This window comes from Equus asinus, chromosome 21 (assembly GCF_041296235.1).
Source record: "Equus asinus isolate D_3611 breed Donkey chromosome 21, EquAss-T2T_v2, whole genome shotgun sequence".
NCBI lineage: Eukaryota > Metazoa > Chordata > Mammalia > Perissodactyla > Equidae > Equus > Equus asinus.
In genome coordinates, this window is record NC_091810.1 from 57,228,032 (window position 1) to 57,244,217 (window position 16,186).

General features: G+C 41.8%; 1 protein-coding gene across 8 annotated transcripts in view; it reads right to left on the minus strand.

Moving 5' to 3' along the window:
- The window catches only part of MYRIP (myosin VIIA and Rab interacting protein), a 339,379-nt gene that overhangs the window by 228,466 nt on the left and 94,727 nt on the right, over positions 1-16,186 (minus strand). Inside the window, exon 2 of one of the 8 annotated variants that reach the window (XM_070492579.1) lies at positions 9,685-9,785. The exons of the other annotated variants lie outside the window; for them this stretch is intronic. Within the exon in view, the coding sequence (XP_070348680.1) occupies positions 9,685-9,722 (38 nt within the window). The 5' untranslated portion in view covers positions 9,723-9,785. The remainder of the gene's footprint in view (positions 1-9,684; positions 9,786-16,186) is intronic. 8 annotated transcript variants of the gene reach the window in all.

A 16,186-nucleotide genomic window follows, 5' to 3' on the forward strand; every position in this document is an offset into this window, starting at 1 on the left:
TAATGTTCCCATCAATAAACAATTCATTTTGATGTTCGTGAAGTCAAATCACATTGTTTCAAATCACCTATCTATGAAGTCTATTTTCCATGTTTTAATACTTTCATCTGTATCACTTTAGAAACCATGATTGTTCTGGCTTATTAATTTTGTGCATCCACTTTTACATTGGAGCAATTAATAAAGAGAGGGTGTGATGGCCAATAAAGCCAGAGAATGAACTTTAACTAATTATAGAAATAACACCTGATGGTAAAACTAGGCCTGAGACATCAACATGTGTAATTTCATGAATCTAACAAATATTGACTTAGTACTGACTTTCTCATAGCAGTGTGTCAGGCACTATGGGTCACAGAGGTGGATTAGTAAGACAGGAGCCTGCAACGTACAGGAGCAGAAGAACAGAGAACACACATAAAATGTGGGGATTAGGAAGAAGCAGGATGTGGACTACACGAGGTGGGGCCCACATGGGCCAGATTCAATGGCCCACAGTGGAATGCTGACCCATAGCACAGCCTCACTTTCATCCTGTCCCAGCAACACAGTGGAGGGTGGAAACCCTTCCTGGGCATCACAGATTTCTTCCTGGCAAGGCTTCTGCTTTGTGGTTCTAAGTTCTATAAACTACACTCTCTAATATTGCCCCAGTTCCTTTGATTCATCTTAAGTCCCTCAGATAAAGGTAAAAAAATATCCTACTCAAGAGTTGTTTAGAAGAGAAGACATTAGGGTGGTATGGCAGAAAGTTTAGGAACTCAGAGTCAGACCTGCCTGCACTGAAATCCACCAGATTTAAACGTTATGGACACCTAGGGGGTTTAAGAGCTGTCCTAGTGCTGTAAATTCTCTGAAATTGTCTGAAAGTTCTTGCATAGTAAAAAAATTGTCAAAACGGAAGGATGGCAGATGGGAATAGCAGGAAGTTCATAAACTTCACAGTCAGACTTGGGCTGAATCAACTGTGCAGCTCTTACTTGGCCCTGAGCAAATTATTCATGTATATACCTCTCAAAGCCTTAGTTTTGAGGTCAAGAAAAAAGTACGGATTATACCACGTGGCCAGAGGTCAGGGTGTGAGCTTTTCAGAAACAGAGGCAACAATATAATAATCCCAATACTAAATGAACGTGGATCTGACCTGGTTGGTGAGGCATCTTCGTTGCCATACTCTAAATGTGTGCCAAAAGACTTGAGGAGAAAGAGTATATATACAGAGCCAGCCCTAAAAGTAGAGAATCTCCAAAAATTGTTGGAACAGAGGGAAAGTGCATTAAAGGAAGTCAGACCATTGCCTTCTCTTCACCCAACCATGCTTGATCCAGAGCTGTCACTGTGAGTATGTCCTTTCCAGCATGTTAAATTTCCAATACCTCAAGCAGGCCAATTTCTCAACTCTGGTCTCCAGCTCTAAAGTTGTTCTGAACCAGTGAAATCCTATGTCAAGAGACTCAACTCATGTACAAGCAGGTGTTCAGTGCCCCCATCATTTCAAGGATCCCCAAAGGGGGTCTCATTCACAAGTCTGTTTTCTTTATCTGGCCTCCCTCTCATCTGGACATGTCCACTCTCCATAAAGTTCTTGAAGATGCCCCACAGGCTGCCACTCAGAGAGAGGTCACCAGTTCCCACAGAGAGCCAGGCAGAAATGCTGGTACAGGCTCCTGGCTTATTTTATATCCTATTGGGTTTTCCTTGTTCCCATTTATCATCCTCTACCTGATTCTGCTTTTCCCACACAGCCTTCAGCTTCAAAAGTCCATTTCCCTGCCTGAAGGGACTAAAAACCACTCATGATCCATGTAAGAAAGCCACCTGGATGACTCACATGGATTAATGGGAAACCCGAGCCTGTATTTTGTCAGCCAGTAATCACTAGAATTTAGTGTCGAGGTGATATTAAAAGAAATATCTATCGATCAATCTAGAGGTACAGACATAAACACAGATAGACATACAGATATTTCTTTTAATAGTATATGGCTGTTGATTGGCTTTAATATCTGACTTGAATTAGCTTTAATTTCCCTCTTTTATTCTGTCACCTCGAGCTGCTCACCTGGTCTCAGCTCTGCCTATCCCCAAACATATTCTTAGGTCCCAGAGGCAGAAGGGTGGGGCCTCTGTTGTGTTTCCTTGTAGGTCTTTATAGTGGCAGGGTAACACTGGAGTCCAATCTCAAAATCATTTCTTCAAGATGAAATTTAAAATGGGGCAGAGGGGACTGCTCTGCACCATAAGTCAATCACTCATGTGTTCTTATGCCCCAAGATTTTAATCAGTCCTCTAGTCAACATTGATCAAATGCCTTTACGTGTACCCTTGAGGAGAGGCTGACATGCAGTACTTCCTAGAGAATGTGATACTGAGGCCCCTGCAATGTGCTATGTGAGCTCTGAGGACCAGGCGTCACCTTCTCCAGGGCTTTTGAAGCCAAAAGGCAGCATTCTCCCTGATTCCTGTTTTTCTCTCATCCGCAATGTCCAATCAGTCACAACAGCCTATTGGATCTACCCTGAAATATCTCTTGAACCTGCTGATTTCTCCCCACTGCCACCACCATCATGCTGGTCCAAGCCACCATCACGTCTTATTGCAATCACCTCTTCTCTGGTCTAATCCAGTTCTGCTGCCTGTCCTGTCACAGGGGCAGCCAGAACAATTTTTCAGAGATGCTACCAAGATAAGTCACTCCTGGGCTTAAAACCTTCTCATTCCTCTAATCCCAGCACCTGGTCCAGTGCCTGACACACAAAGGTGCTCTGCAGTGTTTGTTGAATGAATGACTGAAGGAATTCAGTTGTAGTTATGATGTGGTTATTCTCTGACTCTGAAAGTGAAAGACTGAATGGTTCCTATCATTTCTTTATGAGACAAAACCCCATAAGAACAGTAAAATAATCCCCACTCGGCAGGGACAGTATCACTGGCAGCTGTCCTTTCCCGCGGGAGAACCTGAGTGCCTTAGAAGAATATCTCTCCATGTGGGATTAGGCAGAGTTGTCTTGTTCTCTGGAACTGTCTCCAAAAGTTTCCACATCCTTTGCCGCTTATGAAACTGTGTCTGATGGCCTCTGCCCATTGAGTACATTACTTTCTCATTGTGAGTTTGCAGGCAACCACTTTCACGATTTTTGTATATGTCAACTTTATTACTGTTTACTTAATATTTTTCTTTTAATCATCTCATCTAAAAAATCTTAAATATCATCATTTTGACTAATTCTAAGCATTTACATCCATGAAATATTGGATTAGATATGTTTGTTAAATTCTTTTCTAACACACATTACAACAAAAATGTAACTATTAATACAAAAAGTGTTTAGTCCTGCACCACCCACATTCATTTGGTCTACCAGCAGTGGTCCACATGCCACACTTTGGGAAACACTATTACAAGGGATTTACGAAATTACAACTGGAATGCAGAAGCTTCTAATGTTTTCCAGGTATTCAGATCTAAGGTAGGAGAAAGAAGAAGGTAAACCTGCCATGTTTCTAATCTAAGAGCATTGTTAGGAATAATGAACAAGTGTGTATAATTTGCATATATAAAACTTTGCAGAGACCCGTCATCATGGCTGTGGGCTGCTCAGGGCTGTCTGTGGGGTTGACCAGCCACACAGGGACAGGTTGGGGGAAGGACTTTATGCCAGTCTCATCAGCTTTCTTGGCTTATGGTCTTGTCTTTACCTCACAAAATTAACACTCACAAAAAATAAGGGAAGAAAAAGAAAGCAACATACAGCTATCAAATTTAAGTCCCTCAAGCACCTCGCAGATATGAGACTGTAAAGATACAGTGTGTATCCTCCCATGACACGGCCCAGGGACCAGCTTCAGGCACGACTGAAGGGATTTCGGAGGCAGTCTGCATGGGCTTTTCACCTGACTCTGGCTGACAAGTCAGTGGTGCTGTGGGAAGGAAGGAGCCCTTCCTGGGAAGAGCAGGTGCTGTTTGCAGCACAACCTCTACACCTTCCGAGCTGTGCAGCTGCAGGGACATTTCGACAGCAATTGACTCGGAAACACTCAGAACTGTTTTTATGAATGATAATATTTCAGTGCGCAGTAACCAGGTGGCACGCGCTGATTAATAACATGTATACGTTTACATTTGTAAGTCCTTTTGCATTCATAAGTTCTGTCTCTCCAGGATCCGCTTTGCTTGAAGTGTTTATACTTTGTTACTAAGTTATTTCAGTTTATAGTTTAAGTTATAAACACTTTAAAGAAGTGTTTATACTTTAAGTTACAAAAGAAGTGTTTATACTTTAAGTTACACTTAAAGTCATCCTTGAAGTTACTGTTTAAGGTATGTCCATCTAGCAGGCAAATTAAAAGCAGGCAGACACATGATTAAAAATGATGTCATTACTCAACTGAAATCATGGTAAAGAAAGTAACTGGAAGGTTGACAGTCTTTGAAGGCTAAGAGGAGTTAGGACAGAGTAAAAGTCTTATCACCCAAAGGATCCAGGCCTGCCGTGCCCACCCCTCCCGGGCCCTGGCTCACTGGGGATTCCTGCCTCTGCCCACCGACTGATTACCGGCGCCCATGTGTGAGGTCTAGTCCTTGCTCTAACAGGGTGGACGGAGCAGATTTGGTGGCGGAAAAGTGAGGTGGGAATTTGCCTCCAATTGCTTTTGTTTTCTCACTGAATTAAAAAAAGATTTCACTAAAAAACAGAAAATCTTGGAATAACAAACACCAAATGTTACTAGTGTTTATCTCTGGATAGAGAGCAGTCCCCATTCTTTAAAAGGGAAGTTGCTCATCTTCAAAGAGGGGCAAAGATTCGACTAATGTAACTTAACCCTTAATTCTTTTATAGAAAAACTTAGTAAAAGAGGGAAAAATTAAGCGGCGGCTGGCTGACTTTTCTCTCAGGGCCAATTTACTTCTAGTTGAAATTTCAATTACCAGTTCATTATGATTGATAAGCAACCATGCCTGGGAGGATGGGGTTCCTCTATTAATAAAACATGTAATTGTATTCTTAGTTTGAAATAAATAAATAATATTAATTATTAGACCAAAAAAAATAGAAAAGATTTTTATTAGCTGAGAATGAGGAGGTGGCAGAGGTGAGAAGTGTTGAGGAGAGAGGACAAGGTAGGAATAATTGACATCTTGGAGGGTGGAGATTGACTAGGGAAATGATTCAGGAATGCCAGGCAGGGCTCTGGGCCCACCGACTCTTGTAGTTATAAATTTAAAGTGGAAGCAGGCAGCACAGTGGAATATTTTGCTTTATCCACATTCAGCTGCTCAGGGCAAGGAGACATACAGACGGCAACTGGAGGTTAACCAGGGATGGGGTTTGCCAGGTGAGAATGGCCGAAAGAGCAGAGGCAAAAGGCTAAAGGTGAATCCAAAGCATACTGATGGAGTCCAAGATAAGTAGGGATGAAGTCAGGACAAGAGGGGGCCTTGACTTGAAAAAGTGGAAGTCACAGGATCCCAGGACAAAGAATTACTGGAAGACAGGAAGCAGTGGGTGGTCAGAGGCTGGGATGCTTAAGGTTAAGAATTTGGAGGCTGGGAAAGGGTGAAGATGACAAGGCCCAGAGACAGGCCATGGATGGGAAGATTAATGGAAGGCAAAGAATTGACAGCCTAGGATGCTAGATGGGTCCCTGCAAGGATGCTGAAGTCACCAAAGAGGAGTGAAAGGGTCACAGGAATATTGGGTGAGACTAAGATGGAGGTCCAGGTAACGAAATGTGCTGTGAATGAGGAGGACTGGCTACAAGGCTGACACATGGCCAGAACAAGGACGGGTAGTGGGTAGTACATTCAGATGACTAGATGACATTCAGATGTCTGGAGTAGGCCCAGATGTGCAAGGGGAAAGGGAAGAAACAGCCACTATTGGAAAAAGCTTTGGGGTAGTGGTGTCTCTTGGGGAGAGGCATGGTTCAGAGCAAGACAACAATGGTAATTCTCCGAGAAGAGGCTGAGGACAGGGGGCCTCTGCGGATGATGGTGTGAGCTCAGGGGGGCAGGGTTGTGGGCTGGGGTGGTGGAAGTAGAGTCAGAGAAGAGGCTGAACTGTACAGCATAAGGATAGAGTCCAGGGATGGAGGAGGCTTGGGCTTGTGGTCATGAAGAGGATAAAGGAGGATGACAGGCTTGATGGAATGGATCCTGGAGGCCTCTAAGGGGATAGTGGACGAGGGGTTCTAACTACACCCTCCTTCTTGAGACTGGTCTCTTGGGCTAATTATGATGGCAACACTGGGTGGTAGGCAGTGAGGGCAGCAGTGGCCTGGTCTTTCATGGAGCATAGGAAATTTTGTTCAGCCTCTCTCAGCTTTCACAGAGCTGTATGTCCACGCTGGAGCAAGTGGCCCTTCCATTAAGTGAAAATTCATTTTGGAAGGTTAATTAACGTAACACATACTGACTGAGTCCCTATTGTGTGTCTGACGGTTTGTTATACTGTGGCGGTCGAGTGTTGCTGTAATGCTGAAAGCTATGCTACAGGTATTTCAAATATCAGCAGGGTCACCCATGGTGGACAGGTTTCAGTGGAGCTTCTAGACTGAGACGGCCTGGGAGGAAGGACCTGGTCACCCATTTCTGAAAAACTGTCCATGAAAACCCTATGAATATCAGTGGAGCATTGTCTGATACAGTGCTGGAAGGTGAGAGGATGGGGCAAAAAGACAAGGCAGGGTTCTGCTCTGCTGTACATGGGGTTGCTACGAGTTGCAATTGACTTGATGGCACTAACAACAAATCATGTGCTATGTACTATTCTAGGCACAAGGACTACATAACTGAACAAAAGAGACAAAGATCTCTGCTCGTGGGGCACTTACATTCATTGTATTACATAATGAATAAGTAAGTTATATAGTATGATGGAAGGTACTAAGTGCTACGGAAAAAAGAAAAAGTAGACTTGGGGAGGGGAGATCTAGAGTGGTAGTGGTGGGGGACTGAAATATTAAATAGGGTGGTCAGAGTGAGAAAATGACATTTGAGCAAAGACTTGAAGGTAATGCAGAGAAGAGCATGGTAGGCAGCGGGAATGGCCAGTGCAAATGTCCTGGAGTCGGAAGCTTCCATGTTGTGCTGAAGAAACAGTAAGAGGACAGAGAAGCTAGTGAAAAGTGAGCAAAGGGCAAAGACATAGGAAGGTAACAAATATAATTAGTAATAGATGTGATTAAATAAATGGGAACTATTTCTAGAGAAGGAGTCCATGCCCACAGGGACAGCAGCACATCCCACAAAAATAGTCTGAGTTGGAAGCCAGGGACAAGGCAGGATTAGAATTTAGTTCTCCTCATTCACCATGAGACAGTGAACACGTCACTTCATCTCTATGAATTCTGAGTTTCTTTTCTTGAAATGAGAATTTGGAGCAGAGATCTCTTTAAGTTTCCATCTGGTTCTGAAACCCAAGCCTCAAGGGAATAGGGACATATGTTCTGAGGACAAGCGGTTGCAAGAGCTTGTCTCTGGAGGCTGCTAGAAGCTTGCTGAGACTGAAGCTTAGACAGACCAATCTGCATACAGTTTGCGGTTTGACTGCAAGTGTTATATTTCATAACCTATTATCCTCAATTAACATTTATTCAGCATCCACCAGAGGGCAGCCCTGGACTTAGAAATGGGAAAAGGTCTACCACTTCGTAATCCGACTGTGTGTCATCCATTGGGTCATGATGACTAGAATACTCAGAAGGAATAACAAGACACTCTGAAAGCTTTCAGTAATGTTTCAGCTTTTCAACATTTCTTTAGCCATGGATTGTGGCCTTACATTACAGGAATAGTTAATACCAGCTCTTGAATGCCTGCTTTTTAAGTTTGGATATTATATATATATTATTTCACTTAAGCCTCAAAATAATTCTGTAAGTGATGAGCTATCTTTGCTTTACAGATAAGAAAACAGAGGCCCAAAGGGCAGAGCGTGAGACAGGGATTCTTGTGCACATGACCCATTGTAGGAATGCTCTCAAAAGAAAGGGACTAAAGGAAGTAGGACAGGAAAGGGAATGGAGGCGAGCAGAGATGTGGTCTCAGCTGGAGTCTGCTTCAGTCTGATCCCACAGGGAGCTCTGGAGCATGGGCTGCACTGCAGAGCTGGTCCCATCTGAGAAAAGAGGATAGCCTTTTGCACCCTTGGATTAGTCAGTCATGTCTGTGGGAAGTCACTCCACCCCTGACCCAAGGGGCTTGTAATCTCCAGGGAGGACAATTCTCCTGAGATGAGAGCAGCTGCGAGCCATCAGCAGCCAACAGTCAGAGCCACTGGGCTATGGGTGCTCTGGACTGGTAAAGGGGAACCGGGCGGCACTGCAGAACCCGCTCCCTAGCATCTTGTCTAACACTGCTGGCAGGTATCAGAGCGAGGATTTTAACCCAGGTCTGTTTCCCTATCACACCTGAAGTTCTCAGGGAAGGGGAGAGAGAGATTTGCTTGTAGTTTTCACTAATGTTCTTATATATAATTGTCTAAATGCAATAAAATCAATAAACTAGGAAAAGAAGTAATAAGCAAAAGAGATAAAAGGATCAGGCACCAAATGTGACCAGAAGGAGGCGGGCTCCTTTGGGACATCTGCTCTATCTTTGTGGCCAGTTTCAGATCAGCCTCAACACTTGGCTGCATCCCCAAAACACAATCCAATTCCCACCAAACACTGGAGAGTGAGTTCGATTTCACTGAGAGCTTTGTGCAGAAATGGAGCTGTGAGTTATGTTGCATACGATGCTGAGAAACTTCCTTTTAAATCTCCCCTCCAAATATCTCTGTTCTGGCCTGAAAAATCTCCTCTCTGGTCTGTCTAGGCTGGGCCTGGCCTGCCCCAGAACTATCTGCTATTTTACAATTTACAGTCCTTGGGATGGGGGTGCAGGGGCCAGGGTCGTGTTCAGCTCATCTGCTGCACAAATATACTAACCAGAAGAGATACTTTCATGCTTTCACGGGCATCAAAGTTTCATCCACGCTTTCTGGCAACCAAAGGGGGAAAAGGGTAAAAACATAAAACAGGGAAACAAAAGGAAAAGAAAACAGGGATAAAGGGTAAATTACATAATTTTCAGTTTTGCAAAGAAAGAAGCTCACCAATTCCTCACCGGAGGTAGTATTTCTTGGTACTTAATTCAAAATTAAATTTCTCATGCAATGTTTATATTGGGAAATGAAGTGATGCAAAAGTTCAGGTCTTCAAATGTTTTGTAGAGAATGCACCCCATTAATGTCTATCTTAGAGTTCTATTTCTTTCCCAGCCCTTACCACAATCTGTAATTAACAACTTTGCATGTCTGTTCTTTGGTGACTTGTTAATTGTCTCCTCCACTAGAACTCAACTCCACGAGGGCAGGGCCCTGTCTAGGTGGCTCATCACTGCATGCCCAGCCCTTCCACAGGGTCCAGTAACAGGCTGTCAGCTATGTTGAATAAATAAACAGAATAGGTCAAGTATCCGGGTAACGTGGTGTAGCAGAAGAGGCTGTAGGAATCAAAAGCAACAGGGTCAAATAGTCTAGTATAACCATCAAAACCAAATAATCTGGATGGAGAATATTTTTAATCAGTAACTGATATCACTCAAACTTTAAAATTTATGTTATACAGCAAAGAGGTATAAATATGTACTCACATACCTGATATAAAGGGGACAGTTTCAACCAAGAAAACCAATATTACCTTTGGCTTTGATTTGTTTTAGACTTTCTTCCTTCCATTGCAGTACTACTTCACATTTTCCTGACGATGTCGAATTTAGTTTCCCGTATACAGCACAGGCGCTGGCAGGGATAAAGGAACCGGATCACAGAAAGGCTGAAACGTAATCCAGGCCCACCTTTTCAAATATCAGAAACCTGTATTTCAGGTTTATATTTAGCAATGGTCTTTGGTTATGGATTGAGCTTCGTCGAAAGTAAAATTTCAAAAGGATTTCTGAAGAAATAAGTTTCTATGATTGCTATAGGTTTTAAATATTTCTAATCTGTAGTTAAACACTTAATACCCATTCATCATCACAATAAATGCTTTTCTATAATACTCTAGACAGACCAAACTTATGGAAAATGGAGCTGACATATCCTCTTATCTAGGAGATTGACATTACTGGGTAAATAACTTGGAGGAGTTGTTGCCAATGCATCATGATATATTTTTGCCTTAGACAAACTAAACTAAACTAAACTAAACTAAAGACAGCAGAAAGTGTCTTTAAGTTTCCATTTTCAGGGGAAATGAGGCCTAGTAATTAGGATCATGATTTAGGCAACAATTAAAAAAAAATTGTAGAGCAGAACTGAAAAAACACACATTCCCTCCTTTAAAATATTTTTTTAGGATTAATAATATTTACTGTTTAGTTTTCACTAGTGAATATTTTATGATGCTGAAATTACTAAATCTGTTACAAAAATATTTTGTGTCATTCCCAAGAGACTTGGCAGGCCCTGGGCTTCTGAAATACAATGATTAGCAAGTACTATTGTTGAACACAATCAAGGCCATGGAATATTTGTAAATAATGTTTAACTGCAGTTGTAAGTGGTTCCTGTGGTAATTTCCTTCGGTAATAAAACTGGCAATTCCATTAACAAAAATGTCAATCAATATTAGGGGATCAAACTTATCGACAGGGGTCCAATTTCTCATCCTACGTAAACATATACGATGCCACCAACAGACATGAGTGTTAATGCCAACACAGACCACGAATGGATGGGTAGATCCGCTAAACCTTATTCGACTCTCAGGTACCAACTCTATTAACTCTTCTTGGATTTACTTATCCACCCACCACTCTCTACAGAATCAGTTACTTTCTCCCTGTTCTGTATATATCTTTACTAAATAGTGCTCTAACGTTGTTAAATTCATGAGTCTGTTAAGCACTTTACAAAATGCATCATTTCTTTTAATACTCTCAGAAGGTAGGTCCTGTCCCTAGTTTATAGATGATAAAATTGAGGCATATTACAGTTTACTATAATCATGTGTTTGCAGGTCCACTTCCCCTTCAAACCCGTGTTTTGTTTACCTTTGTATTGTCCAACCCAGCCAGTTCACTTTTATTCAACCTATATGTATTTCCTGAGCTCTCCTTTGTGCCAGAAGTGCCCCCTACTCCAGGCCCTGGCTGGCACACAGTGGGCCCTCCATATACATTTGCTGATGTGTTCTAACCTCCGACGTTAAATTAGTCCTCAGATCTATATCTTATAAATAACATACGTTCCTGCATTGGAAATCTTGTCAGATAAAATTGCCTCTTCAGGAACTTGGCAGTTTTTCAGATCTAGCAGCCAGGTTGATAATGAAAATGATTCAAAACATCTCAAAGGAAGCATTATAATGTCATCAACAGAGGGCCTCTCTGCACCAAGACCCCAACAACATGCATAGTGAGTAAAGTAGGAGGCAGCATGTTATTTTGACAAAGAACTAGATTTCGATAACCTCCCTTGATTTGTTACATAATGGAAAGCGAGTGTGAAAATAGAATGCAGAAACATGAAGAGTGCACAGAGGAAAAAAATTAATAGATACTAAATAATAAAGAGAAGTATTAATATTGAAAAAGTTGTGAAAAGAGCTCAGACAGCAGAGATCCAAGAAACAAACCTAAATGTGGAAAGAAAGGCAGATGTAAAAGGCAAGGAAAGGATACAGACCAAATAAGGAAGCCCACTGTATCTAGCAATCTTTCTGTATGAAATTTTTAAAAAAATGACCTCAAAGACTCTCTTTTCTTCTATCTTGAACCCTGGGCCAATTTCAAATGGAGGTAGTAATTCTGATCATGTTGGTGAAAGAAACAAGATTTCTCTGGAGCCAGAAAAGTCATACCATATGTCAAGTTTTAACTTAAAACCAAAATTCTAGGGCACTTATAGATCTTTGAAATAAAAATGTAGGACAAGAAAACTGGCTTCCTCGACATATACTGATGAAATGTGAAATAATACCCAAAATATATGCTGCTGTTTAAATAGAAAAGATAACTGAAAATTCAGCTGGGACAAGGTTAACCAGAGCAAGAATGAGGATCACATTGAACAATGAGCACTGACGCAAAGACGTCTATGAGATGAGGTCAGAGTGGGCACTAGGTCCCACAGGCCTTGGCAGGCCTTTTCAGAGATTTGGCTCTTTCCCTGAGTGATATGGAGGCCATCAGAGGGTTTTGAACAAAGAGGAACATTGTACTACATATTCTCTTAGCATCTATAGTGGGTGCTGTTGGTGCTGCACCAAGGGCCCTTCACAACTCGATGCTTTCATATTCTCAGTTGCTGCCCTCCTTCTTGGGGAAATTGCCCTTGGTCTTTCCGAAGCCCCCTTGCCCAGGGGCCATACCCATCCACCCCAGGGCAGACCTCAGTTAATGTCTGACGAGTTCAAGGTAGGGGAGACTGCAAAAGGCCAGTCCCTTCCTTGCCTTAAGGTGGGGCAACTTTGTGGTACAAAGCATTCTCCAGAACTCCCCATGGGATCAGGCTGATACTCAGTCCAGCTGAGGCCTCACCCCTGCCTCAGCCTGATTTGGACACTCCTCCTCTCCTAAGAGCGCTCCCCCAAGAAATCTTGGGCATCCAAATCTTGATCTCAGGCTCTGCTTCTAGAGAACCCATCCTGAGCAGCATTATGACCCTTCTCCTTCATCACCGGTGCTACAGTTGTAATTTCAAGCCTCCTTCTGTGATTCTTTGACCAACTGCCGCCTCCCCACCTTTGTTTCCTTAGCACCAAGCACAGTGATCCCCATTCACTGAATACTTTAAACAGATCTTATAAAAATCTTTTCACCACTAATGCTAATTTTCATTGCGAAAATATCATGGGTTGATGCTAATTAAAGGGGACAAGTATTTCTGTAGTGGCTGTGTTCATTTGAAAACATAATCAATCGCCAATTTACTGGCCATTTAAAAATTACCTATTAAATGCCATGAAATCAAATGCTGCCTCATTCTCCAGCAAAATGTTTGACAAAAGGTTGTTCATCTGACCATATTTGGCAAGGTAGCTGCTTAGTTTTAATTACTAAACACGGCAAATCCCGAGAGGGACAAACTCATTAAAAATCTGGGTTGACTGTTTCACAAAGCTCTAGTATATGAAAAACTTTAGGTCTTAAGCATTCTGTAGCTATTGAGTGTGTTTTCATTCAGCAGTCAACACTGATGTTCAATGAGCCCATGGCCCATTTCTAAAGAAGGTCTCCTGCTCCCCCTGTGTAATTTCCTCCTATTTCATACCATTTTTCAAAAGTGGGGTAATAAGCAACTCCTGGATCAAAAGTCATATTGAAATGGGAAAATGCCACAACTTAGAACATAAAAGAGACTCAGGATCTAGGTGACATACATGAGCATTCTTGTAACATTTAAAAAAAATCAATACAGAGTTCCATAAAACACAAATATAAGTTATGAAACACTTTTCATCCAAATAAATGTCTTTGACAAGATTATGGAGCTCCCACTATAGATTTAGGGCATTAAGCTCAAATTCAGTGATGAAGGCTGGAGTCAGAACTGATTTCTCGGTGATTGCTAAGAAGTCCTATCCCAATCAGCATGTGGCCAGGCTTGTGCCAAATTTCTGGGAAGACTGTTTACGACAACACAAACATATGGCATTGAGGAATCACAATCCTAGGCGGAACATAGAGTCCACGGTTATTTTTACAATGTAAGAGAGATAGATGCACTTAATCAAGGAGGGATTGTAACTCACTTTGCACAACTGCAAGGTCACCTAACAACAGGCAGATAAAACAGAGTGCTGTGGGCACAGGGCAGATACCCCAATGTCCACGGTGTTCATCACCCACTGATAACCTTAATTTCTCACACTGAGTTGCTACCTGTTCAGTGACTTTATACCAGCACTCTTACTCAGGGAAAACAAAACCTCCAGTGTCACGAGGGTCTGACATACACCAGTGTACAAAATACAGCTTGTCTGAATTTTTCTTTTTAAACTTGAGGACTATGATAGCCATCACTAATTTAATGGATGCATTGTATGCCAGCCCAGGTCTCAATTCAAGGGTATCAATTCGTACCAGCCCTCATCAGTAGCAACATGGTACCAACCCTGAATCTAGAACCACACCTGGAGGACTAAGGTTAATAGTTCTAAGTACACAGCGAACTCATCTCTAAGGAGTCCCATTGAGATAAGGTTTGAGAGCCTATTTGTTAACCAATGGAGGTTACTTTTATGAGCCCATGAAGACATCTACCCTGCCCAGGACCTAGGACATAAACAATAGAGGCTCCATATACATTGACAAATGAATGAATTCTTGGGCAAACACAAAAGAGGGAAAAGCTGAACCCTGTATTGGAAGGTGATGACCAGCACTGACCGTCTGGGAAAGAGGAGGAAAGAGTTTTATACAAGAAGCCTGGAAGGCTGGGTCTGAAGAAAGTACACAGAAAGATGTCAGAAGGTGCAAAGGATGGAAGAATAAAGGTTGACAGAGAAGTAAAGGAGCCTCAAGGTTTGTGGATTTTATTCTTTCCATATTAATATGTTCTATGCAGATCTCCATTTCACAAGGCTAGCTTCATCCTAGCCATGTTTAAACAAAAGTCCTCATATCAAACACTCTAACAGGGGCAGTACATCCCTCCCATGGAGATGGATGCCAAAGGCGATCAGCCTGTGAGAGTGGGCCCTGCCCTGGCTCTATGTGCACCGAACAAACATCAGGGCTAGATCTAGGAGGGCAGAGAATGCATGTCGTGTCAACAGGGGCATCCTTGTCCAAGAGGTGGTAACAGTCCCATCGTCAACTGGGGCCCGTGTGCTCTGACTTACCTCTCAGTTTCTGGGAGCCTGGTTCAGGTGAGTCTCCCCTTGAGAGATCTGCCCTCAGTGTGCTGACTAAGCGGGTACCTGCCCCCTTTGCCCCCTTTCCAGTCCTTGGCATGGACTCCCTCTAAACGCACACCTTCTCTGTCAAACTTCTATAGTACTTTCTTGGATGTGTTCATTAGTGGTTAAGGCAAGAAGGGAAGTGAGCATTTTTACTTATTACCACCTTTTTTTTAATTAAAATAGTTTTTATTTTTAAGGGAAATTTAGAAAAAAAGTAGAAAAGAAGGAAAAAAGTCACACAGAGATAATAATTTTCAATATTCTCTCCAGATCTTTTAAAATCAATACGAACACAATATACACATTCTCCACTTATTTATAAAAATAGAGTCTTACTATATATGCATTTTACTTTCAAGATATAAAGACAGTCCAATAAACAGAGTCACATCACTTAAGTCCGTTGAAACAAGAGCTAAAATCCAGATCTTCAGGGCATGGAGTTTTTTCTAGTCCAAGGGAGATGCTCACCAGTGGTACCTAGCTCCACAGCCACTGTGAAAAGCAGGGTCCATTCTCTCATTTCACAAAAGAATACTGAGGGGAGGAAAGAGAAGTAACTGGCAGGTTAGCAACAAGGTCTGAGGTTTGTACACCACTTATCCCTGTTTCCTAACCCACTTATGGGGGCTTCTCGTGCATTCTCATTTTCATCTGCCCAAACGTCATCAAAACACGTCCCTACGTCAAAAAACGATGAGAGAGATTGTTCAAAACAAAAATATCAAAATACCAAAAATCTGATTGGGGTTCGATACTTTTTAAAGTATATTTATTTCCTTATTTTTTTCCAGTGTGATCAGGATGTCATAAAAGGCAATATTTATGATTTTTGAAAGTAACTCAGAATCATAACAAAGATTAGCTCCATGTTAAAATCACTTTGTGTCAGCGATACTGTGAAATCATATCCCTTTGCTGATATGGTGTAATTTTCACCCCACAAAAAAGAAGTTAAGTTAATACGTGAATAATTATATGCTGGGAAAGATAGTGGTACTAATAACAATCACATCTTCAGTACATTCTGAATAAGAACTAAACTGCCAAAAATTACTACCTCAGAGAAGAAACTAGTATTGTTAATAATTATTGCCACTGAAAGAGAAAATTCCAGGGTGAATGTCTATATTTATTCCAAATTGTCTTTGTGAGTCATTAAGTCTTGTTCATGTGAATATCAGATATTATAAGAAGTAATTCAAGTTTAACATGTTGCCAACATTTTGTAGCTAACAGTCCTGGAAATGCAGATGCCTGATACTGTGCTTTGAGGTGATTAATGCTTAGAAAT